Genomic DNA, 25,772 nt, shown 5'->3' on the forward strand with positions numbered 1-25,772 from the left:
GCAATAGGCATTGGTATTTATCCACTTAAAATACAAATCATGTAACTCTACAAGGCACACCTCCTTATAATAATTTAAAAAAAATTATCCTCTTATATTCTTGCAGTTTCATATAAACTAGGATTACTTTAGAGGGAGAATACATGTACATCCATGGTATGTAATTAGCCCCAAAATTTAAAGAACTGCCTAATTTTCATGCAATCTTGATTGATTTCATTTCAATCTTGTCAGCAATTGGCATTGGAACTGATCCAAATAAAACAAACAATTATTTACAATAGATTCCTCAGAGAAAACAACACACAAACATTCTCATTTCTTACATGTACTTAGTATGCACAGTTTACACACACAATCAAAATACACAAATGTAATCAATAAGACACAGTCTTCATAAAAAGATACACACAATAGTCGTACATATATACATTCTCACTTAGTATACACACACACACATACACACAACATAGAGCAAGCTTGAACATGTATCAGCCACTAACCATTTCACACACTTACGATAATCACTTTTCAATCCCAGGTCAAACATCACATGCCTAACCCTTCATTCCATTCTATTATCATTTTACATCAGGAATTTTATTAAGATTTTAGGTTGCATATTACAGTATGATTGTCGGTATTTAAGGATGCATATCCCACGGTCAAAATTTCATGCAATGATATTGAAGGCCATTGCCTTGGATGCCTTATTCATTAGCCTCAAAGTCCCTTTCATGGGCCTACAGAAATGTTGTGTGCCTTTTGTTTTCCTCAATTGTACTGTAATATGGGGAAAATCCAGTGGCCTTCCCAAAAAGATGTAATGATCTTGTAATTTATAATGCGCTTAAGACATGCACTGTAAGTATTGAAGCACTGAGAATTTATTGTTACCCCAGTCGTCGGACTCATTCAGACATGATTGCACACAATGTATGCACATCCTCCCCTCCCTGGGGAGGATTCCAGCCAGTCGCCATTGAGGCGCACAGAGTATGCAACAATGACTTTCACATCCTACCGGGTTCCCATTTAGCACCTGGGTGGAGAGTGGCAAAGGGTGGATTAACGCCTTGCCAAAGGATGCTAGGCCATGGTGGGATTCGAGCACACGACCCTCTGATTACAAGGCGAGATTCGGAACCACTACATGAAGACTCTTCAATGTAAGACCCATTACTATGGCAAACAAAGGCAATCCCCCTCACATTCATGTACACACATTTGAAAGCTGAGCATTCACTTTACAATTCCCCTTTTTAAAATTTCTCTCAACAGAAGGTCTTCACTGTTTATCTTCTTTAATCACAAATATCTCTTATCATTCCCAACCCCCCCCCCCCTCCTTAAAAAAAATAATTTGCTATTGGGTGCAATCAGGATATGAGTGTTTCACAAAGCAACTTGCTCATGATTTTCACTGGCAATTCACTCTCAGCCAATCATATTCAAGCATTTGTGTAGCTTGAAACAGCTGTCAGTGAAAATCACAGGGAAAGAGCTTTGTGATATGGGCCCCTGATGTGGAGGTATATTATATGCAATCTAATTGAATATCATGAAACTGTCAGGGGGTGGGGTTCTACATACTCATTTACATGCTGTTAGCTGATTGGTTGCTCCACTCCACTGTGCTTATGAATATTCATCAGGTCATCAACCATGCTGTGGGCAAGAGATATATACATGGATCTAAAATGTTAGATAAACACAGCTGCCAACCATTAGAAGTGTACTGTTAACAAATGCCTAATGCCAGATTGAAAAACACAATCATAACATTTAAAGCATCATGGTCCGTTTTCTGAACTCGGGTTTTATGCAAACTCTGGTCTTCATGAAGTTGCGGTCTATCTATTGATAGCCAATTGTCACAAAGATATTGAATAGTACATGCTTGACTTAACGGCTTATTTTTCACTCAGATCATTAATACACATAACTCTCTGGGAATTCTGGGAATTTTAACAGTTTTCTTTTTGCGATCATATCAAGAGCACAGAAAACAAAAGAAACATACAATGTGAACAAAATTTGAGCATTTTTTACTGCCTACAATTTTAGTGCAGAGTTTAATAGACAAGATTCTAAGCAGACTTCAGAATACAGGCCAAAATGTGTATATTCCGTGCATACAAATTCTGCATTCTTGAAGCTGATTACTTTCAATGCACTCTCAATTATTCGAAGCTGTGAGGAATACGTCATGAACAGCTTTCAAATGAATATTAAAAAACATGTGAAATTTTCTGCAATGGTTGGCAACTTTTGAGGAAGGAAAAGTACAGTGACCTGCAAATTAGTACGCTATATGCATGGCAGGAGAAAAGATTAGATTGATAAATGTACATAAATTGGCATATGATTAATAAATTCTTTACATAAATCATGTGTTTTTACTCACATTAAGAGCATTCTACATGTACATGTATATGAATCACACAAAACAAGTACATACATGTACACAAAACTGGACAAAAATCGGTCTTCACACATTTACTCATGCTACAAAAAATAAGCTTGTTTTGATTCTTTGGTTAGCTTGCTACACTTTTCGTGAATGATTAATGAGGGAGGAAGTTAAATGGGGACTCATTTGCATATCGCTTTGCATATGATCTGCGTGAATTAGGTCAACAACCTGTGGCACTGCAGAATGTTCCATCGCTCCCATGGGGGGAAGAGGAGGTGGTGGTGGGAGGGACTGCTCCAGAGGAATTTCGACCGTGAGAGGGATTCGCACAGCTGCTATTGACTTCCTCAACTAAGGGAAAAAGAAACTCATACATATTCATTGCGAACAAAAGAAAATCAATATTCATTCATGTATGAAAAAATAAAACCAAATTCACGTAAAATAAATTCAAATATATAGATCAATCTGATACATAAATATTAATGAAAATAAATAATGAATATGAATTTAAATACATCATAACTACATGTATAACTGAAAATACATCCTACAAAATTAATATATGACAAATAAAGTAACATCCTTATTTAGGAAATGCCAAAGATGTATTAATCAAAGTATTTAAGTAGCATCCACAACAAATCCTGTTTTTATTAACAAAAAGTAAGCATTATCAATCAGGAAACACTAAAAAAACATAAAATATTCTCTCAATAAAAAACAATCATAATAAAAAAAATAATACAAGATTGATAATAATGAAATGCAATTCATATATTTTGCAGGAATGAAAAGTTGATTCCAGAAATATGTGAATAGCAAGAAATAAATACATTATACAACCAACATATCTGAAGTTCAAAATCATCTTTGACTCATATTAAAGAAAAATATTAAGAACAAAATCATATGAAAGACAGATTCACATACTCTGCAAATTGCTCCCATATTAAGGAATGAATTCACTTTTAATTTCCAATGATAATGATTAATTTTAGAACAAGAAATTTTCTTTCAAAAAACATACAGGTGTCGGAAGAAAAAAATTGAGTAGAATAAATGAATAACCGGGTATTACAGCTTAAAGGAGAATGAAACCCAAAATGTAATACCACATAATATCATTGATAAGTAAATGATAATCAAAATGAATCCACTTATACCCAAATCCGATTTCCCAGAGTGGAGTACCACCTCTTCAAAGTTGGGCTTCTTCACGTTCAAAGTCTCTAAATGGAGATCGCCATTGTTGCGAGGTTCATTCAAAATCGTGACGTCAGCGACGTACAACTGCTCTCGGTACTAACTTCCATGTGCAGCTAGTCACAGGCTGAAACCAACCCCGAGTTTGCATAATATAGATAATTTTTTACAAGATATGAATATAATATACACATAAAACACTTTAAATAATTATCAAAAAGCTATTCAAATTATTTTATGGTTTAAAACACAAATTGATGAGTTTTGATGAAAATGTTTACACATTTATTTACGATATCCAAATTGGCAAATTTGACAAAGCTAAATTTGTTCGTAGACAGTATACAGCCACCCACTCATCACACGTATTGCGAGGTTAGTATATAGCTAGCACCGTGAACCGCGTTTTTCAGTGGATTTCTATCTAGTGGGTCGCGCGTGCTGGGATCTTCCTTCTGGTGTCCACAACACACGACTTCCATGGCTTGATTTTTCTGTGCGCGGCAGCATGTAATGAACTCTTGAGTGCCGACCGCCGGCCCCTGAACCGAGTGATCGTGTTGACTTTTATGTTGGAAGTTTGGTTGTTTATCCCGTTTGAATATCGTTAAATTGTTAATTGTGCTATATTTCAATATATCTAACGTTGTTTATTATTTGTTACCGTCGATTTAAGTATTATCGGACGTTTGTATTGAAATAGAACTTAGTTAGAAGGCCTGAGAGCCTACGACTTCAAGCCCCAATACTCGGCCGAAGAAATCGGTAAAATGCTCGCTACCAACAACATCATTCCTCTTGAATTTGGAAGAAATGTAGTTTTTTTCCACCTTTAGTGCAGCCAATCATTTTTAAAGAGATTTCTGGCCTCTTCTGCGGATCAGGAATTTGGCAAAAGCTGCATTTTGTGCCCCTTACTGACCTATTTTCGGCAGCCAGATCCACTCTGGCCCATGTATTTTATGCTAGCAATCAAAGGCGAGTGCCGAGGTCGGACATCGAGTTGTACGTCGCTGACGTCACAACCCCCCACAGAGATATAGGGAGGATGAGCAAAATGGCGATCTCCACGGGTCTTTCAAAATCAAAATATTGATAACTTTGACTTGGCATATCATGGGAAATAGGAAACCGTTCTGCCTCATTTTACTTTTATTTTAATCAGTGAAATGTAATCAGTTAATGACCAGATAATAAATCTATCCTTTCATTTTCCTTTAACATCTGCATACAAAATCATAGATATTTATCTACAATATGATTTCTGCAATAAACAAAATATATTAAACACTTTCTTTTGCCATATTGTAAGATAAAACAAACGAGGATTATCAAAAAGTACTCTCATAAATATTTTTACATTATGGGAGGAGTCTAAAAGGAATAGATCTGTGCCAATACTTGCCATACATATTATCCCATTTACACTATCTATAATATGTACAAGTGAGTTTTCATTTACTTAATAGTACTTGATTTGAGAAAGTGAGCAATGTCCAATTCCAGTTTACAAAAAATTATTGCCACATTTAAATGATTCAGAACAAAATGGTTCAACAAAGTTAATTTACCCCCCAAAAAACAACTATTCCTGGGGAGCGTTTCATCAACATTTTTATCTGACAAGTTATCAGCTCTGACAACTTTCCTTGATTATGATTGGCTGAGAGGCATCGTTACCATAGCAACTGTCGGATAAAACAGTACTTGTCGGATAAAACGTCTGACAATTCCTTTCATGAAACTGTTTCATGAAAGCTGTTTGTAATATAAGAGTGACTAAACAAAAGACAGGTAATCTTTTCTTGTAGTATTATGTGCACTGTATTTTCATTGGTGTGGATTTAGCTCCTGAGAAAGGATCACCAGTCGTTTGTAAAGTCGCTTTTAACTTAAGAACCGCTTGATGAAACACCCACCAGGTAAATGGGACAATATAAATGACAAGAGAGGGCACCAGGGGGCAGTTTCATAAAGCTGTTCGTAATTTAAGAGCGACTTTAAGAACGACTGGTGAACCCTTCTTATGCGCTAAACCATCGCCAATACAATATACCATTTACCCAAGAAAGGATCACCAGTCGTTCTTAAAGTTGCTCTTAACTTATAAACACCTTTATGAAACCCCCACCTGTAATAGTGGTAAATATATGCACATTGCTATATAGATATTTATATGATTTATATATTGGTTAATATAATGATTATATACTGTAATGGTTAATAAAATGATATATCACCTGTTTATTTGCTGAATACCAATGGTCTTGTCCATTCCGGTCATTGGGGTTTTGGGAAACTGTCTTAGCTGCTATCACAGAAGCTGGTATATCTAATATTGGATTAGAGCACAATCATGACGATTAATGAATAGTAAACATAATTAAAAAAAATAACAATATACAAGAGTCCCAAGCTCATATTGCTAAACATACTGCATTCATTTGGCATCTGCCATTAATTTAGAAATTTGTTGATTAATGATCTATTAAAAAATGGCAATACAAAGGAAACTTTACAACAACAAAAAAATTCCCAAAGCCTTTCACATATTTTCAGGGGGATTCGTGCTTGAAAAATTAAGCAAAAGTGCAGCCATGAAAACAAAAAAATACTAAGGTTGCCTATCTGAAGAACAACAGCATAACAAAAAGTGTTCCCACTAAGTAATCATCCAAATGGGTTGGCAAAGGAAATTGTAATCTGCCCAACCCATTGCCCCATGACCCTTGACCTCTGACCTGCTGAAAGCTGATTGGCTGCCTGGCTGACGTCATGGACGAACTTGGGGTCCTCTGAATTGGCGGCTTCTTTGGAGGCGACCACGGCAACCCGCTGGGCACGCCTAGCGATGTTGGATGCCTTCTCCGCGATGACAGGGGCGTTGTTCTGCTTGATGGCCCTATCTACATCTTCACTCTCCGCCTTGATCGCTTCCTCTGTGAGAGAGTGGAAAGTTGAACAGGGATGGTCATAAGGGTGACACAACATTTGCTCTCAGTAATACTTGATTACCCTGATGTCCAAGTTCCATGAACTAGCACATAGGGACGCATTTGGCAGTGATATGCACTATATAAGCATGTTGGTATTATTATTATTAGGTCCATATATTTTATTATGATGACATTAAAAAAAATTAATCTTGGTTAAGATTTCAATGTTGACAACACCACCACCGCCGCCGCCGCCACTTCCGTCAGAAAAGCGGCGCCTACAGTCTCGGTTTGCTATGCAGGCGAGACAATAAAAAGTGCACTTGAAATCCCTCCCGAATATCAAACAATAAGATGGCGTGTAAAATAAGAGAAGAAGAAAAAGAGGAAGAAAAATGAGAAGTATAAGAAGAAGAAGATGAAGAAAAATATGAAGAAAAAATACAAGAAGAAAAAGAAGAAATTCAAGAAGAGGAGGATGGGGAGGAGAGGGGAAAAAATATTTAACAAGTGGAATGCCTCTGGCCGTCTCACCTGCATCACGCGATTCAATATAGCAGCAGTGCTGATTTTGAAAACTACTATAACTCGCACAAGATGTTCAGTGATACTTGGTTACTCTTATTTCCACGTTTTATGAACTAGACCAATACACTTATAGAGATATGATGGCAATTCAACAAATACCCCCAACGTGGCCAAAGTTCTTTGACCTTACATGACCTTTGACCTTGATCATGTGACCTGAAACTCGCACAGGATGTTCAGTGATACTTGATTACTATTATGTCCAAGTTTTATGAACTAGACCAACACACTTTCAAATTTATGGCTGTAATTCAACAAATACCCCAATTTGGCCAAAGTTCATTGACCCTAAATGACCTTTGACCTTGATCATGTGACCTGAAACTTGCACAGGATGTTCAGTAATACTTGATTACTATTATGTCCAAGTTTCATGAATCAGATCCATAAACTTTCAAAGTTATGATGGTAATTCAACAGATACCCCCAATTCGGCCAAAGTTCATTGACCCTAAATGACCTTTGACCTTGGTCATGTGACGTGAAACTCATGCAGGATGTTCAGTGATACTTGATTAACCTTATGTATAAGTTTCATGAACTAGGTCCATATATTTTCTAAGTTATGATGACATTTCAAAAACTTAACCTTAGGTTAAGATTTTGATGTTGATTCCCCCAACATGGTCTAAGTTCATTGACCCTAAATGACCTTTGACCTTGGTCATGTGACATGAAACTCAGGCAGGATGTTCAGTAATACTTGATTAACCTTATGGCCAAGTTTCATGAACTAGGTCCATATACTTTCTAAGTTATGCTGTCATTTCAAAAACTTAACCTCAGGTTAAGATTTGGTGTTGACGCCGCCGTCGCCGCCGCCGCCGCCGCCGCCGCCGTCGGAAAAGCGGCGCCTATAGTCTCACTCTGCTATGCAGGTGAGACAAAAATGGAAAGAAACGTGATGAGAGGAAGAATAACAAGAACAAAAAAAGAAGAAAAGAAAAGGGAAAAGGAAATAGTACTTCTAGAATTATTCTACTTACAATGATGTTTATAATAATAATATTAATCTTTAGTCAATCAGCATACAAATGATCAATACCAAGATGTGAGTGCATTGGTAGGTTTTGTGAGCATGAGGTGACTATGGAACTGTTAGAATAGTTTCCATAGCTACCGCATGCTTACTATTCCTACCGATGCTTGAACAAACCTGTGCATCATTTGTTTTATAGAATGGTGGAATTTGGGGGCAAATAAATCAATCCTTTTACAACCATGCTTAAGTAATTACCGGCACTCGGCTAGCCATGTATCCAGTAAATTTACCATGGATAAGTAATTACCCAATGCATGGCTGACCATGTGTCGGGTAATTACTAATGCATGATGCCCATTCTATAATGTCCTTTTTTTCTCTCTCACCGGATGCTTTGACGAATTCCACAGTATCAACAGCCTGGTCTACCAAGTCGGTCAAAGCCTCGACTTTTCCCACATATTCCTTCTTCAACTCATCAAAGTGGGATACTGCAATCTAGAAGTAACAAAATAAAGAATAATATTAGTCTGGTCTACCAAGTCGGTCAGAGCCTCGACCTTTGCCACATATTTCTTCTTCAACTCATCAAAGTGGGCGGCTGCATCAAATAACTATGACAAAGAAAAAGAAGTAGAAGAGGAAGAAGAAAGGAGGGGAAGGAGAAGAAGAGGAGGAAAGATAAGAAGAGGAAGGACGGAGAAGAAAAAGAGGAAGAAGATTAAGCAGCTTCCCATCTCCATATGCGATCAGATTATATGTACCATTTTTTTCACCGAGGTCGCAATTTAGGCCAAATAAGAGCGACATGTAAATTAAGAAAGCACAAAAGCCTAAATGTAGTAAAGACCCGCAGGTCTCCATCCATTTGAGCATAAAATAACTTTTAGTGCCAATATCCCCTCAAAGTTGAAAAAATAAATGAATCCTTCATCTGGAAATCAAGGAAATTATTGAGCTTTTCAAGGTTACCAATGAAACCATGCCTATTTAAACTCTACGGAATCCTGCTATGGTGTTTGGGGGTTTTCTTAAACAATAAACCAATTATCTGTCTATCTACAACTGTCTGGAAATAACAACTCAAATAGTTTTCATCATTAAATCATGAGGAAAGAGTACAGTAAGCATATAAAGCAAATAATGTTAATAAAAGGTTGAAATCCTTGGCTTTCTGTAATTCTAGCAGAGGATCAGACAATGGTCAGAGTTAAACTGGACAACATAATACAGATAAAATTGGTTAAAGTGCCTACATGTTCATCCGGGTTGAGCAGAAGAACCTTCCCAGCTGCCACCACCTGAGGGGCAAGATCCCTCACTTCCTGCGCTTTGTTGTTGAGTTCTACGACCAGCAGCCTGTCGTTGCTGGCCCCAGCCTCAGCCACAAGCTTGGCGGTGTCTGACACCTTGTTGGCATGTTTCAAGAAGATTGTTGCCTTTGAGGTGTAGGTCTGTTGCCTGTCGGGCACATCTATACGTGGAGGAAAATCAGTGATCAATATTAAATCAAGATAAATACAAAGATAATATCTTGTTGAGACATTTAAATGTGGCACGGACAGTCTTGCAGGGTTCGAAGGCATTGATCAAAGTACAAAAAGGAAATCTTGTTTGCATGGTACAAGAAGGCTGTTGCCTTTGAGGTGTAGGTCTGTTGCCTGTCGGGAACATCTATACATGGAGGAAAATCAGTGCTCCATAATAATAAAGATAAATATACAATGTCAGTTCTCATTAAAACAATTTATATAAGATACTGACAAACTGGTTCAGAAAAATATTGATCAAAGTACAGATAAGGAAATATTGATTGCATGGTTCAAGGAGACTAGGAGGCCGTTCTCATTACGCTTTCTAAAACTAGTTTACTGGAAACCGATTCAGGAAACCAGTTTGGAAGATCGCTTTGCTAGCGTTCCCACTTGATCACAAGAAAGTGGTTTTCTATATCATTTCACGTAAAGCGCTCTTGTTGCTATGGAAACGCTCTCAGAGGGGTGACACGTTTTGCGCAAAATTCGAAACCGCAGTATAGGCATTCTACACCTGTCGTGTGGAGTAGCGCACTCAAAATGTGGGAAGATCGCTTCCCGAAGAACGGTTGTGTCCTCACTTACGCTAAAACCAGTTTAACGAGGCAAAGCGATCTTGAAAACTACATCACAAGGTGGTTTTCCAAAATGGTTTGGAAGATCGCTTCCAAGACCGCTTAGACCGTTCTCACTCCGCGTTAAACTAGTTTCCAGTAAACTAGTTTTAGGAACATAGTGAGAAAAGCCTCTAGGACTTTCAGGTGTAAGTCTGAATGATACCTGTTGGGCACATTCATAGGTGGTAGAAAATAAGAAGTCCATTAAGACAAGTTCTCATTAAGAAATTGACACGTGGCACGATCAGTCTTCAAGGGATCAGAAAATAATGACCAGAGTAGAGAAAAGGAATCTTGTTGCATGGTTCAAGAAGACTGTGGCCTTTCAAGTGTAAGTATGTTGCCTGACAGGCACATCTATAAGTGGTGGATAATCGGTGGTCCAATAAAGATAAGGACGATTTCTTATTTGAAAATTCATATGGGGCATGGACAGACAACAATAGTTCAGAAAATATTGATCAAAGTACAGAGAAGGAAATCTTGTTGGCATGGTTCAAGAAGATAGTGGCCTTTGAGGTGTAGGTCTGTTGCATGCCGGGCATATCTATCTATATGTGGTGGGAAATCAGTAGTCCATATTAAAGACAAAGTTCTATTGTTATGAAATTGGCGAGTGCCACGATCAGACTACAGGGTTCAGAAAATTTCAGGATACCACCCTATGGCCTTAAGTACTGGTGGATGATTTCTACGGCTGGGGACTCAATGAGGTGGTAACTTTGTACTCACTGGCCCGTATTCTGAAGTCGGGTTTAACTTAAACTCAGGTTTAAAGATGTGGTTTAAGTATGGATAGCCAATTGTTACATAAATCACTTACAGTAGAGATATCATATTTCAGCTCATTTGGCTCTCAAATCATTCATAATTGTCTAGGAATTATATATAGATGATTGTCTTCACCATTGAAGAATCAGGAAAGAGCGCAGTAAATATAAGAAATATAAAACTTAATAAAAATTTTGACACTTTTGGCTTAGACAGAGCACAGAGTTAGACCATGGTCTAAGTTAAACCCGACTTCAAAATAAGGGCCCATAAGTCTGCAAAAAAAATCAAATTTGGTTCAAGCTTTTCAATGCTATAGGAAAAGAGGAAAAAAAGATTTTCTTACTGATAGGAGCCTTAGCTGCTCTTTCTAACTCCTTGAGTGGTGTTGTCGTGTCCATGAAAACATCGGCCACCTCCCTCACTAAGGCATTCTCTATAGCCTTCTGCAGAACGGGTAGTTTCTCAGCAAGTCTCCTTGCAGCCTCCAAACATGCTGGGGAATTCCCCTGTAGCAAAATGAAATACACAAGGAATTCACAAGGGAGGCATGATGCCACTAAAAAACAAGATGAATGGACCAGTTGTAAAGTTAAATTGAAAAAAAAATTGATTAAAGGGTTCCTTTTTTCGGACTGATAGGATGTTTCACTGAAACTGCATCATGTACTCATCTAATGCTTGTGTAAACCTCGAAATTAAAGCCTTGGTTTATTTTTCCTTATTTTATAAATCCCTCACTGATTTGTTTTTCAATTTAATCAAGTTAATCGGTCAGTTATCGTCGATAAATTTTGACAAGTTTTATATCACTTTAAAGCTTAGGATGTGCAGTTCAGTTCAATTTATTTATTTTCTCAGCATTAAAAAAATGATATATATACAATATGTACAGAAATGACAGATAATATCAGAGAAAATTTGAAACTACAAAAAGGTTTATAAAAACTTGTGAGTAGTATTTCCCACATTGAATGATAATAACATTGAATGAAAAAAATGCACACACAGCATCAGCATACACCAGCAAACACACAGGGAGGTTGGAGCGGTAAATGTATGATATTTCAGCAAGGAGAAAGGAAATAAATCATTTTGCATATTCATTTATATACATTCTTTTCAACTTAGATTTAAATGACGTAATTGTTGTTGAGTACTTAATTCCATCGGGGAGATTATTCCAATGCGTGGGCCATAATGCCTCAATGAATTTAGGAGAATTTGTGTTTTAACCTTGGGATAATGAAATTTATTACTTGAGCGAGTATTGTGACAATGAAGAGAATTATTTATCAAAAACATACGGGATATATTTGAAGGAATTATGTTATGGATAGTATGAAACATATTTGAGCTGTATAAGATTCTCAATACAAAATATCAGGCGACATTAAATTGGGTAGGGGGTGGCTATTTAGATATGTATATTCATCATTAATCTACCACAGTTTTCTTTAGGAAATTACATGAACAAAATGTTGCCATATTGATGATTGAGATTGATGAAAAGTGGTTAAAGGGGTACTCAGGAATGAAAATATTATCATTTGAACAGATAAAGAAAAATTAAACAAACAAAATGCTGAATATTTTACCAAAAATCAGACAAGGAATAACAAAGTTATTGCATTTTAAAGATTTGCATTATTCCAGTGAAACAGTTCTAGGCATGTCTTTATGAATATTCAATGAGCAAACTGATGCTGTCATATCCCCTCTTGTTCTTTGTATTTCATTATATGAAATTAGGTTTATTCAATTTATTTTCTTCAGAAACCAACAACTGATTTATTTAGTACATTAGATATTCTTTGCTGCAACTTATTTCATTACAAGATAGACATATCATTCACAAGTGTAGAAAAATGAAAAATGAAACAATTATGATTTCATGAAATAACATAAGAAAAAGGAAAGCACCGATGTGAAATCATCAGCCCACCTAATGACTATTCATGACATCATGCATTTATTTTCACAATACATTGCTAAACTTTAAAATTCAATAACTTCACTATTTCTTATCAGATTTTGATGAACTTTTCAGCATTTTGCTCTTTAAATTTTTCTCTTTTTATTTAGATATAAATATTTCCAGGTCGGAGTACCCCTATAGTAACTCACTTGTCCCCTGTTCACAAGATCCGTTATTTGTTGAGAGAGGCCTTCGACTTCATCACAGAGCCTCAGGAGTTCTGATCGTTCCGGGCCTGTCAGGTTCTGGGCCACCTTCCTTCCCTGGGCAACGATACCAGCAATGGCTTTGCGTCCTAAATAAAAAGGGCAAATAGTAGAATAATACATGCGACTCTGCCGAACAGTTAATAAGAGATGAAAGTGACTAATCCACTAATTTGACGCGTAAATCTGCCATAGATCTTTCATACACTTATCTGCATATCCCACTTTACATGATACTTTATTTTGTTCATTATATACAAAGCTTTATAAACTCAAGGCCTGTTGCATAAAACTGTTTACATGAGAAAACTCTGGTAAAAACTGAAAACTAAGGTTAATCTGATTTCTGCCATTGACTTTAACACAGGGCAAAAACTCCTGTAAAAACAGCCTGAGTTTTCTCAGGTAAAAAGTTTTATGCAACGGGCCCAAGGTGAATCTCCCCTCCTAGAAAGTGGATCGGTCCAACTCACCCAGTCCTTTGTCATCTTGGGCAGGGTTCCTAAGCCACTTCTGGGCCTGCTCCACTTTACCCGCAAGGGTGTAAGCAGTCCTTGTCACCCCACTCCTAACGGCTTCCTTGACAGAACCATCCACCATCCGATGAAGGTGGTCTAGTTTCTCCGCGATCTGCCTCGAAAGTTGCAGAGCACGAGGGGAATTACCCTGCAAAAGAAATCATGATAAACAATCCCTTAGTTTAGAGCACTACTTTGCATGAATTAAAGTATCCATTTCTCTCTACATGACCTGCATCACATTTGTATTTTGCCACAAAAATGTTCTCAGTGACGAGAAAATCTTTCAGAAACAATGCAAACCACATAAAATGACAAAAGTAGTATTGAACATGTGCTCGACATAAAAGAAATCTCCAGTGTAAAGGGAAACGGTAGTGTTCGGGTGAGAATGAGAAGATGATAGTGAGAGTAAGTGAAAGGGTGAGAGTAATAGTGGGTTCATGGTGAAGGGGACGTGAGAGGGGAAAGGATGTGTGGATAAGGAGAAAGAGAAGGTTAGGGTGGGGGACGGGATGAGGGAAAGGGTGAGGGGGCGGGGTTCAAGAAATGGTGAGAGCAAGTACGCGCGTGAGGGTGATGTTGAAAGGGGGTGATGAGGCTTGAGGGCAGGGTGGGTGTAATATGGTGAGGACGATGGTAGGGGCGAGGATGGGAGAGAGGGGTAGGGGCGAGGATGGGAGGGTGGATATGATAGTAATAGTAGGGGTGACGGTGGAAGATAGAATGAGAGTGGGTGTGATAGTGACAGTAAGGGTCGGGGAGAGGGTGGCGTGATGGAGGAAGACGGTTGCGTGGGGGAGAGGGTGAGTGTGATAGTGACATTGAGAGTAGTGAGGATGTGGGTGAGGGTGGGTGTGAAAGTAATGGTGAGGATAGGGGAGGCTGGGTGAGGAAGATAGTGGGTGTGATAGTGAGAGTAAGGGTGGGGGAGAGGGTGGGTGTGATAGTGACATTGAGGGGAGTGAGGGTGTGGGTGAGAGAGAGGGGTGGTATGATAGTGACAATGAGAGGAGTGAGGGTGTGGGTGAGAGAGAGGGTGGGTGTGAAAGTGACATTGAGCGTGGGAGAGGGTGGGTGAGAGAGAGTGGGTGTGATAATGACATTTATTAAAATAGGAGTGTGGGTGAGGCCGAGGGAGATGGTGAGGGTGATAGTGACAATGAGAGGAGAGAGGGTGGGAGTGAGGGAGAGAAAGGGTGTGATAGTGACATTGAGAGGAGTGAGGGTGTGGGTGAGAGAGAAGGTGGGTGTGAAAGTAATGGTGAGGATAGGGGAGGCTGGGTGAGGAAGATAGTGGGTGTGATAGTGACATTGAGAGTAGGAGAGAGGGTGGGTGAGGGAGAGTGGGTGTGATAGTGACATTTATTAAAATAGGAGTGTGGGTGAGGCTGAGGGAGATGGTGAGTGTGATAGTGACATTGAGAGTAGGAGTTGGGTGGGAGAGTGAGTGAGTGTGATGGTGAGGGTAGGAAAGAGGGTGTGGTGAGGGAGAGGGTGGGGTGATAGTGACACTCAGAGTAGGAGAGTGGGTGGGATTGAGGGAAAAGGTGAGTGTGATAGTGAGGGTGGCATGAGGGACAAAGTGGTTTGATAGTGGCATTGAGAGGAGAGAGGGTGGGAGGAATAGGGCAAGTGTGATAGTAACAGTGATATGAGGGTGGGTGGGGGGAGAGTAAGTGTGATAGTGACATTGAGAGTAGGAGTATGGTGGGGCTGAGAGAGTGAGTGTGATAGTGAGAGGGTGGGAGTGAGGGACAGGGAGGGTGTGATAGTGACATTGAGAGTAGGAGTGTGGGGCTTTTGGAGAGGGTTAGTGTGAAAGAAAGGGTGAGGGTGGGATAGAGGCTGGGGTGAGTGAGAGAGTGGGTGTGATAGTGACATTGAGGGTAGAAGAGAGGGTGAGGGAGTGAGTTGGTGTGAAAGTAACAGTGAGGGTGTGATAGAGGCTCTGGTGAGGGAGAGAGTGGGTGTGATAGTGATATTGAGGGTAGAAGAGTGGGTGAGGGAGTGGGTTGGCGTGAAAGTAACAGTGAGGGTGGGATAGAGGCTGGGGTGAGGGAGAGAGTGGGTGTGAAAGAGGGTAGGATAGAGGCTGGGGTGACGGAGAGAGAGAGTGAGTGTAATAGTGACATTGAATTCTAAGAGGCTGTATGGTTCATTTTTCTGAAATAAGATTTTTTCATGAATTAATTAGGCTAATTCATGCATAAAACAATGAATTTGTCTACTTAACTAAACGAGGTGTTTTAATATTCATTCATCCCTTCTCTCAGTAAAAACAGTATGTTACAAAATGAGCCAGCAATTTTATGCCTTCCTTTTAAGGAGATTAGCCAATTGACAACACTTCAATAAGACCTCAGGGGACAGTTTAAAAAAATTGTAATACAGTTAAAAGCTACTGAAATGCTTCAATCTTACTGGCTGATGGTAAATTTGTTACAGAAATTGTGCATTTGTTACTATAACAAGTCTTGATAAAACGGGACCCTGAACTTACTTGTCCTTTGGCCCTCAAGTCACAAAGTTCATTCATCATTGCCTCAATTTCATTGATTGCTGTAAGGAGACGTTCCCTTTGGGGTCCCTCAAGGCGGTCTGCTACCCTCCTGGCATCCCTCAGGATATCTCGTACTGCTTTCTCACCTAAATTGCATGAGAATTTAACACTCACTTTAGGTATTAAACAACACCAAACAGTGAACATGATACCTGGGCCCCGTCTTACAAGAGGTTACGAATGATCCCATCAACCTAAATAATATGGAAGTCAAACAAGTCTAATTTTTTTTCTCCATGGAATTTGCAGAATGTCCTTTATAAGCATAGAAGAACACACTAAATTTTCAAGCAAACGATGAATGAATGACTTAACATCATATTGAGAATTTTTAAACAAACATGCATTTCAGATGTTGACATTGCTTGCTTTCCATAGTTGTGGTTGATTGGGTCAATCGTAACTCTTTGCAAGACGGGGGTCAAGGGGAGGGGGGCACTCTATCACACATCTTGTCAATGATTTAAAAGGTAAGTTGCTCTGACTCTGTCACATGGAAGGAGTTCAGTAGCTTCTTACAACTTGCAGTTAAGCTTGATAGGAAAAGCATTGCTGGGCATACAGCATAACAGATATGACATCAAGGCAGTGTCAAAATATCACACATTAATATTGACAGTTCTAGAAAAGAAATGGTAGGGAAAAGTGGCAGACTAGCCTAAGCCACCGGGCTCAGATGTGGGGTTGGCTAAAACATCTCAACATGATCACAGCGGTTATAAACTTAACCTAACCCACAAGGCTATACATTAGGGCTGCCTTACCCAATTTGAGCAAGGCCATGATATGAATCAGTATCCTGCCATCAAGATGGCATCAAGATGATCGCATACACTTACCTAAGCCACTAGGTTCACCGTCAGGATTGGCCAACCAAGTTTGAGCCATAGTCATCTGGTTGTTGATATTCAACAAGGAATGAATGCGGTTATACACCTGACCGAAGCCACAAGGCTCTACATTTGGGATGCCTCACCTAATCTGAGCAAGGCCATGATATGAATCAATATCCTGCAATGAAGATGATCGCATACACTTACCTAAGCCACCAGGTTCAGCATGAGGAGTGGCCAACCAAGTTTGAGCCATGATCATCTGGTTGTTGATATTCAACAAGGAATGAATGCGGTTATACACCTGACCTAAGCCACAAGGCTCTGCATTTTGGGATGCCTTACCTAGTCCCAGCAAGGCCATGATATGAATCAATATCCTGCAATGAAGATGGCATCAAGATGATCGCATACACTTACCTAAGCCACCAGGTTCACCGTCGGGATTGGCCAACCAAGTTTGAGCCATGGTCATCTGGTTGGTGATATTCAACAAGGACTTCTTCATGATTGCTAGATCATCCAGGGACAGTTCATCGTCATCAGCAGAGGTGAGCTGCAGGATACGGATGATCTCGTTGACATCGTGGGACATGCATCCAATGATGAAGTTGCGGTTCTGCTGAGCCTCATCCCGTCCTGCTCCTAATTATTCAAAAAAGATGTGCTGAAAAGAGTTAGTTTTTCACTTGCACAAGGGAGCACTATTAATCTATGTACAGACACCTGTAACTTCAGTAGTACATTAAAGGACAAGTCCACCACAACAAAAAATTGATTTGAATAAAAAGAGAAAAATCAACCAAGCACAACATTGAAAATTTCATCAAAATTGGATGTAAAAAAGAAAATTATATAATTTTTAAGTTTTGTTTAATTTCTCAAAATTGTTAAATGTACATCCCGGTTAGTATGCAAATGAGGGAACTGATGGCATCACTCACCATTTCCTTTGAATTTTATCATATGAAATATAAAATATTCGAAATTTCTCCCTATTGTCCTGTGAAGCAAAGTTTTTTTATTTCTCCCTTAACATGTGGAATTACCATTGTTTAACTTTTTATGGATCAGTCAAGTTGTTCTTAATGTCAAATCTGTAAAAATTGAAATATTGTATAATTCAAGCAATAAAAAACAAAATAAATATTGAGTGAGGGATATCATTGATTCTCTCATTTGCATGTGACTAAACAGCGCATATAACTATTTTGTGAAAAATAAGCGGAACTTTAAAATATCATAACTTTCTTATTTTACATCCGATTTGTGATGTAACTTTCAGCATTATGCTTGCCTGATTTTTCTCTATTGATTCAAACCAACATTTTTCTGGAATGGAGTTGACCTTTAATGAGGTTCAACAGTGCAGCATGGCAAACTAGATTTTGAGCACAAAATACTCTACACAGAGGGCTATACTGCACCTGGAACAAGAGCAGAGCAGTGCAATATTGGGAACAACTCTTTGTACAGTGCGTCCCACAAAAAATGAAACCGAGAATCATCGATAATCTATCATAACTTATTCACAAATACAATAGACAAGTGACATACCATTGTAAAGCTTAGAATCTCCTCTTTTATCTGAAATTACTTAGATTATTCCTCATTCACGCATGAGTGAGCAAAAATAATTTGAAGAAAGGATACCAAAACTCATTTGGCGAGGGGTATCTGAATTTCAAAAAGAAAATAATTCCTAAAAAGTTCAATATCTGCTCTTTTATTTGATACATTAATCACAGAAAATGAAGTAAAAAAGTTCTGTTCCCTCGAAACAATGCTTGTATTTCCATAATTTCATTAAATAGACATGTTCTCACTGGTTTCCCACAGAAGCTATCGCACGATTAACAAAAGACTTATTAATGCATGGCTGATCGTCGACAAAACAGAGTGTCGAGTGAGTCTTGACGCTTGCCTGTAAAACCTCTTCATTTTATGAAATTATTGAAATTGAAGCCTTATTTCAAGTATCCAGAACTTACGCTTAATTTAGCGCATATCGGGAGCGTGTATAAAACATGTCCAATGCTGATGCGTGCTTTTGTCACAGTTAGCAAAATTGATGCCTGTTACAATTGTAAGATACGCTATTTTATTCATGAGACCTCTGTTTGAATAGTGGACTCATTATTCAAAACAGTGGACTCATTAATAAAATTGGGCATATTTTAATATACGCGGTAAAATAAGCGTGATAGATACAGGAAATCTGCATAAACCATGGACTCAACCGTGGGTTTTCAAAACCACCTTTGTGAATTCTGGCCATAAGGTTCCGCATGAAACTTATACCCAAGTCATGGTTACATCTTTATGCAACAGCCCATCAAGATTTGAACCCGGAAGCTAGGCTGGCATGACCAGTGCCCTTCCAACGAGTTCACTGGGCTCCAGGAGATCTTGCTTTACTCCGTGTGAGCGAAGTCACAAGGAGTGAAGAGAGATTTAGGTACCTTGTTAAAAGTCTGTCCGCGTCTTTTGGCAGGAATCCCACTACAAAGGCACTTTGAGGAAGCATGAGAAAGGCCTCTGGTGGGACTCCCACGTGAAAGATACAGCTTTTTTGACAAGGTACCTTACAGGGTGGTACATAAGCACTTGCCTGATTGCCCGGGGCAAGTAAAAGTTAGAGTCGGGCAAGTGTTTTGAAGTAAAAATCCAAAACCACTTTAAGCAAAATTCTCACAGTAGAATGTCCAAAATTTGGGTCAATATGATATCATATCGACCCTAAGACCCTTATTTTGGTCATGGCAGGCAAGATAAAATCACTTTGGAAAAAGAAATGCAATAACAGGGTAGATCAGTTCATGTGAAAAGCAAGAAAAGGGTCAATGGTTTAAATAACCGCAAAACTTTCCTTTGAAGAGGTAAAAAAAAATTACAAAGATTTTTTCGGGCAAGTGAAATAGATTTTTGGGCAAGTATATTCCAACTGTTTAAAAATTTACTTGCCCGACCGGGCAATTGCTTCTAAGAAGTTATGTAGCACCTTGTAGCTTAGCTGAAAGACCCATACCTCCTTTCTTGAGTGTAGCGACAAAGATCTTCATAGAGGAAACCAGGATCGGTGTGGTCCTCTTGAGGTTCTCGGTGTGGTTGATCAGTCCGTTGGCATGGGCAGTGTGGGTCAGTTCCTTGCTTCTTGAGGTCACTTTGTTGGCCATGTTGGCCATCCCGGGAGACAAGTTCTGTTTAAGAAACCAGGGGGGTGTTTCACAAAGATTTAAGTATGACTTAAGTCGCATTTAAATACCGACGCGTACACGACATGCAACGCGCGATCTTATTGATCAATACGCAGTAGTGGGCGTCCTCATGACGCGATCTGACCAATGCGGTCTAGCCTTTTATACTGCACGCAACTAGACATTAAAGTGCGACTCTAAGTCATACTGAAATCTTTGTAAAACACCCCCATAAAACAACTTGATAATGACCATAAAAGAGTACATCCCTTCTTTGAAAATCTGTATTACATGCCCTCCTTTAGAAAGAATACATGATCTACTGATAGATGTGATAAAAGAGGCAGTTTAAGTATATACTAAAGTAATGGGAGACTTGTTCACAAGTGACATCACACATCTTTGTTGCATTGCCAATAGGAGGATCTCCATAGCATCAGTGATCGCAGTATTCAAATGCTCATAACTTTCTCATTATTTTTTCAGATTTTTCTCAAACTTTTCTTGATCTGTTTCTTTGATTTTTCTGTTTTCACACAAGCATTCTTGTTCCAAATGTTTCATTCTCCTTTAACTTGAGAAAGGTTTTGTTGAAATAAAATGCATTCAGGGCAACAAATTGAACCTACGAATCATGGTGGATTTTCTCTCTCTCTCTCTCAAGTTCGGTCCAGAATCTTCAAAATGCTAATTCTGCTTTGAATAGATTTAAGTTTGAATATACGGTGACTTACCTTTACAAATGTCACCAGATCTTCCAGGCATTCAACCACTTCAGAGACTGCCAGGTATTCCAGGACACCTTTTGCCACCCGGACAATCTTGCGGACCTCAGACTGGTCGAAGCAGAGAAGGAGATCAGAAGTTCCACCAAGAATACCTTCCAAGGAAAGAAGAAAATTTTATGCCAACTACCATTACCTGGCTGAATGAACGTAGTGGAGAATTAATTTTGCTTCCAATATGTACAATGTAATCAAGAACATAAAAAATGCATTGCCAAGGGCAATTCTATAAAATATGTACGTCCGACCCCCTATATGTGGGGCCTTCATGAATTTTTTTGTTTCTCATTTCTTGTTCTTTTGAAAGTCTGTAATGTTCTCAAGGGACAATGACTTGGTCAGTTTATGAAGTGAAGTAAGACTTGAGAGGGGGGGGGGGGGTCGGACGTACAAAAACGTTTATTATTTTATGGAACTTCCCTCAAACGCCCTTCATGACAATGACGAGAAGTCAATGTCAAGAATTGGTGAATCAAAACAGCAGTTTCGTCCTGGTCCCCTGAAAAACCACATATTTGCCATTTTTCATCAGTTCCAAACTTAGGACGAAACTGCTGTCCCGGGTCACCAATTTCTGACAAAGACTTCCCAGCTGTTCATTGTGACTTGACGGTCATTTTCAATACATTTACTGTGTTCTTGAATGCGTTATGTGTCGTGGAAGCGAAAACTCCCAAACGATAGGATCAATCACCGATCTTGGTAAGATAGGCGCTACACGTAGATACTTACCTCTTGCCCCGTCAATCAGCTTTTTCCTGGCCGGTGAGGAGTACGGATCTTGCTTGAGTTGCATGGCCGCTTCGGCCAGCTTGTTGGCTGATTCTTCTACACCTGTGAAGGCGGGAGGCATCTCTTGCTTCAGGATCTTGTCGTCTGTGCTGTTGGCAGTGTCCTTCCCAACCTATACAGGGTGTCCAAGAAAAAGGGAAATCCATGTCATAATACTGTTACAAAATCATCAAATATGTTTTTATTCATGTTTGTCAGTACTTAATAGCAAGTTTAATAAGTTGACTTAAGAAACACTTTGTACAGAAAATCATTATTAGTGATTAGTGATTCTGTAATTCAAGTTATTGGTGACGTTTGTAATGTCCTGAACGACCAATACAGGGTTTCCAAGAAAAAAGGGAATGCCATTGTAAGATATAGAAATTATCAAAAATGTTTTGATTCCAGTTTAATACCCATAGAAAGCACTGATCTTTAATGCATGGGAATTTAGAGACATTATAGACTATGCCCATCGAAATGTTTTGTGAGGAACATTATGAGTGAATCTTTATTCAAAATCTTGTCATCCAAATATCACATTGCATGGAAGATTACACAGGACAATGATACTTGTCACAAACAAATCAAGATATAATTCAAACTTGATTTTGGTAGCAAAAGTTAATCATTTATGCATAGAAGATTATGGACATTTTTTACTAGAAAATTGTATTTGGGGATCAATTTTCACATAATTTTGAAAATAATATCATATTTCACCATCTCTCCTTTACTTGTCTTCCCTTTCTCCTTCTTTTTTTCTTTTTCATTTATTGGTCTTGAAATTTGGGGGGATCTTAAAACCCATTTAACACCTGGGTGGAATAAAAATGACTAGTTATATGTATATAGCACTTAATAATGTTTGTTTCTCAGCACTTTACATGTAATTATTATGACCCTGTCATCGGATCCTGCTATGCATGCACACAGGGTGTAAAAGAGGAAACATGAATTCTGCCTTTAGACAGTATACAAATAGCGAATAGGCATGAGTGCGATGGTGCAAGATTTCGCATGAGGTGAAAGAAAGATACTCTATTCAACCAGGCGTTAGCCGAGTTGAATAGAGCGTCTCTTTCTTTCACCAAAGGCAAAATCTTGCACCATTGCAAAAATAAGAATATTCGCTTTTTGTGTTGTACAACGCCTTGGAGGTTAGCGAAAATTTGAAGAAAAAAAAACAGGAGTTTTTCCCTGCAGTTATCTATGAAAAGGGGCAATTTTGAAAGTGTAAAGCAAAATCCCACAAGCGCAAATGACCTCGGGCAGTATCGTGCATTTAGCCATTTCACCTTCATTTTTCACTTAGCGCACTGAATTGAATCGTATTGTGACGTCACCTCCTAAAGCCGTGCAACGGTATATTTTACATGGTAGGTACATGTACGTTGTGTGTGCAACGGTATGAAAGTTTGACATTCAGTCTCCCATTTGCTCGCGTACAACAAGCTAAGAAGGCATTGTACAATACTTATCTTACAATATTCTGTAATGGTAACTCCCATAGGAACTCAGCACAAGAGCTTTCTGCTGGTATAACGCTGAAATAACCAACTAAATAGGGCAAATCTTACGTCAAAATTAGTCAATGATAGTGGCTGACTTTATAGAAGACCAAAATTACTCTCGGATCTTTTTATCAGAGTGGAGACAATGGCAGAGCAGGGATTAGAACTGATGACCTCACGATCATGAGTCCAATGCTCTAACCGCTAGACCAAAGGAAAAAATGTTGTTACCTTGACCAGGTTCTGGACAGCAGCACTGACCGCCATGACAGGATTTGATAGGTCGGGCATGGCGTTTCCATCCTGGGCTTCTTCATGGAGGATAACCAATTGAGAAACCTGTGAAAGATAGATAAAAAAATAAAAATGATGAAAATCCATATTTTATTGTTCGAAATAGACATGAAATGAAATACTCCGAAAATTTGTTCTGCCCGATTGATCGTAAGCCCAGCAGCCGCTGTGCAGCGCCAGATCGACGAGGCTCTATCCCTTTAATCGTTGAACGCCAAACAGGGTAGCAGCAACCCCCAACTTTTAACGTCTTTTGGTCTGACGCGGCCGGGGTTTGAACCCCGACCTCCCGGTTGTGAGACGGACACTCTACCAACTGAGCCAACACACCGGTTAGAAAAAACACATCAGTGGGTGGAAAAGTCTATACACATTAAATAATGCTGTATATACAGTATATAAATGGATTTAAATAAAAAACTAAAAATTCCAGTTCTTTAAATTCAAATCCGTAAAAAATATTGTTTAAAATTTCTATACAATGCTGTTTACTATATGGACCTTGCAGTTAAACAGTTAAAACAAGTGTTAAAGATCCTTAACAGTTTAACTCTCAATAAATTAACCATGTTTGTTTAAACTGTTAAACAGCTACTGTATACAAGGTTCATAAGGGCATTTTCACGGTAACTGACATTACACGGCACAATGTTTTCACACCTTTCATTGTGTGTATCTCTAAAACAACAAATGATGAGAGTTTGCTTTTGATAGAGTTAATAAAGTGAACCTTGCTGTATACTCTAATACTAAGTTTTCATATGTAACCACATTTTTTTACGCATCAGCAAGCAAAAATGTGTCGGTAACTGACATTACGCAAAAGGACATGCAATTTCAGGGTGTTCATTAAAATTGAAATATCTCATGTCCCTGAGTAGATAGAGTAATAATTTGAATATGTAAATATACCTTCGTTACTAGGTTAACATGTGTCAAATTAGTAAACATTTTGTTTTTGTCTTTTGGGGGCTATGATAATTTTTCCACAACCATGCTGGTAACTGACATTACGGTAACTGACATTACACTTAATTTGCCATAGAAATAACACATGGAAGTCAAATGTGTGGAATCATTGCATTGTATCTTCTGTGCAGGGCTTCACATAAAAGTGAGCTTGATGTGGAAGTATACCCGAGTTTCTAGGAACATTTCAATGAAAAAACTTTTTCTTTTTCTTAATTCCTTTCTTTGATTTGAACATTTTTATAATTACTTGTCGGTAACTGACAATACACATTAACATTTACCAGTGCTATATGATTTTCAAAGGCATAATTTTCTTGGTACTTATATGTAAGGCTTTTTAAAATCATAAAAGTTTCATAATACTTTACATTTTTAATTATCAAAAGATAAGAAATTTTCCTATTAGTAATTTAATATTGCATTGACTGTACACATGGATTTTTCTGACTATATACCCATAATATATTCATCAGTTTTATATTGACTTTTTAAACCTTTTCCTTCTCCAACCTCCCCCTCCCCTCAAAAAAGGCAAAATGAATAAGGGTCTCCTCCCCTAGGCTACACATACCCCTCCCCCGAATCTCATGCAGCCATGTAGTTTTATTGATTTCTATTCTGGTCAGTGCAAGCAATGCTTGTTCATATCTGTCGGATTTCAATTCTCATCATAATTTGTTTAATAATTTTCTTTGCTAATTTCTTTTTTAAGCTGTCAACAAAAAATAAACTCCAGCTTCTAAACTGAAACTGAACTATTTGTAAATTAGAAGAAAAAAAAACACAGTTTTAGTAGATCCATGCAACATTGATCAGAACTGTCAAATTTCACTTTTCATCTATATTATGGTTGTTCCACTTTATATGTTTGTCATTTTGCCTCCGACGAAGATTCTGCTAGGATCGAAAGCTTAGGCCCCTTTTTTACTTTAAAAAAAACTTGAAAACAAAATTGTATCACACATCCACACTACTAACAGGTATAAAAACCAGGAATTTACTTTTAGCGAGGCAATGCTCAAAAGAATCCTAGAAACTAAAAAAGGGACCCTGGAAATCCCCTTCATCACAATGTTAAGCTTAAAAA

At 38.4% G+C, this 25,772-nt stretch overlaps 1 protein-coding gene across 7 annotated transcripts in view; it reads right to left on the reverse strand.

The window, feature by feature from the left end:
- LOC129263391 (vinculin-like) overlaps nucleotides 1–23,755 on the reverse strand; it is a 55,049-nt gene extending 31,294 nt beyond the window's left edge. For all 7 annotated transcript variants that reach the window (XM_064100876.1, XM_064100877.1, XM_064100874.1 and 4 more), the window contains exons 1-14: nucleotides 23,651–23,755; nucleotides 21,864–22,035; nucleotides 21,081–21,226; nucleotides 20,178–20,349; nucleotides 17,570–17,794; nucleotides 16,257–16,402; nucleotides 13,709–13,901; nucleotides 13,179–13,324; nucleotides 11,398–11,560; nucleotides 9,385–9,602; nucleotides 8,515–8,626; nucleotides 6,364–6,561; nucleotides 5,863–5,954; nucleotides 2,645–2,767 (exon numbers count right to left, since the gene is read on the reverse strand). In XM_064100876.1, the coding sequence (XP_063956946.1) occupies nucleotides 2,645–2,767; nucleotides 5,863–5,954; nucleotides 6,364–6,561; nucleotides 8,515–8,626; nucleotides 9,385–9,602; nucleotides 11,398–11,560; nucleotides 13,179–13,324; nucleotides 13,709–13,901; nucleotides 16,257–16,402; nucleotides 17,570–17,794; nucleotides 20,178–20,349; nucleotides 21,081–21,226; nucleotides 21,864–22,035; nucleotides 23,651–23,710 (2,166 nt within the window). In that variant the 5' untranslated portion in view covers nucleotides 23,711–23,755. The remainder of the gene's footprint in view (nucleotides 1–2,644; nucleotides 2,768–5,862; nucleotides 5,955–6,363; nucleotides 6,562–8,514; nucleotides 8,627–9,384; nucleotides 9,603–11,397; nucleotides 11,561–13,178; nucleotides 13,325–13,708; nucleotides 13,902–16,256; nucleotides 16,403–17,569; nucleotides 17,795–20,177; nucleotides 20,350–21,080; nucleotides 21,227–21,863; nucleotides 22,036–23,650) is intronic.
- Nucleotides 23,756–25,772: the final 2,017 nt, after the last annotated feature.

The sequence above is a fragment of the Lytechinus pictus genome, chromosome 6 (genome assembly GCF_037042905.1).
Source record: "Lytechinus pictus isolate F3 Inbred chromosome 6, Lp3.0, whole genome shotgun sequence".
NCBI classification, from domain to species: Eukaryota; Metazoa; Echinodermata; class Echinoidea; order Temnopleuroida; family Toxopneustidae; genus Lytechinus; species Lytechinus pictus.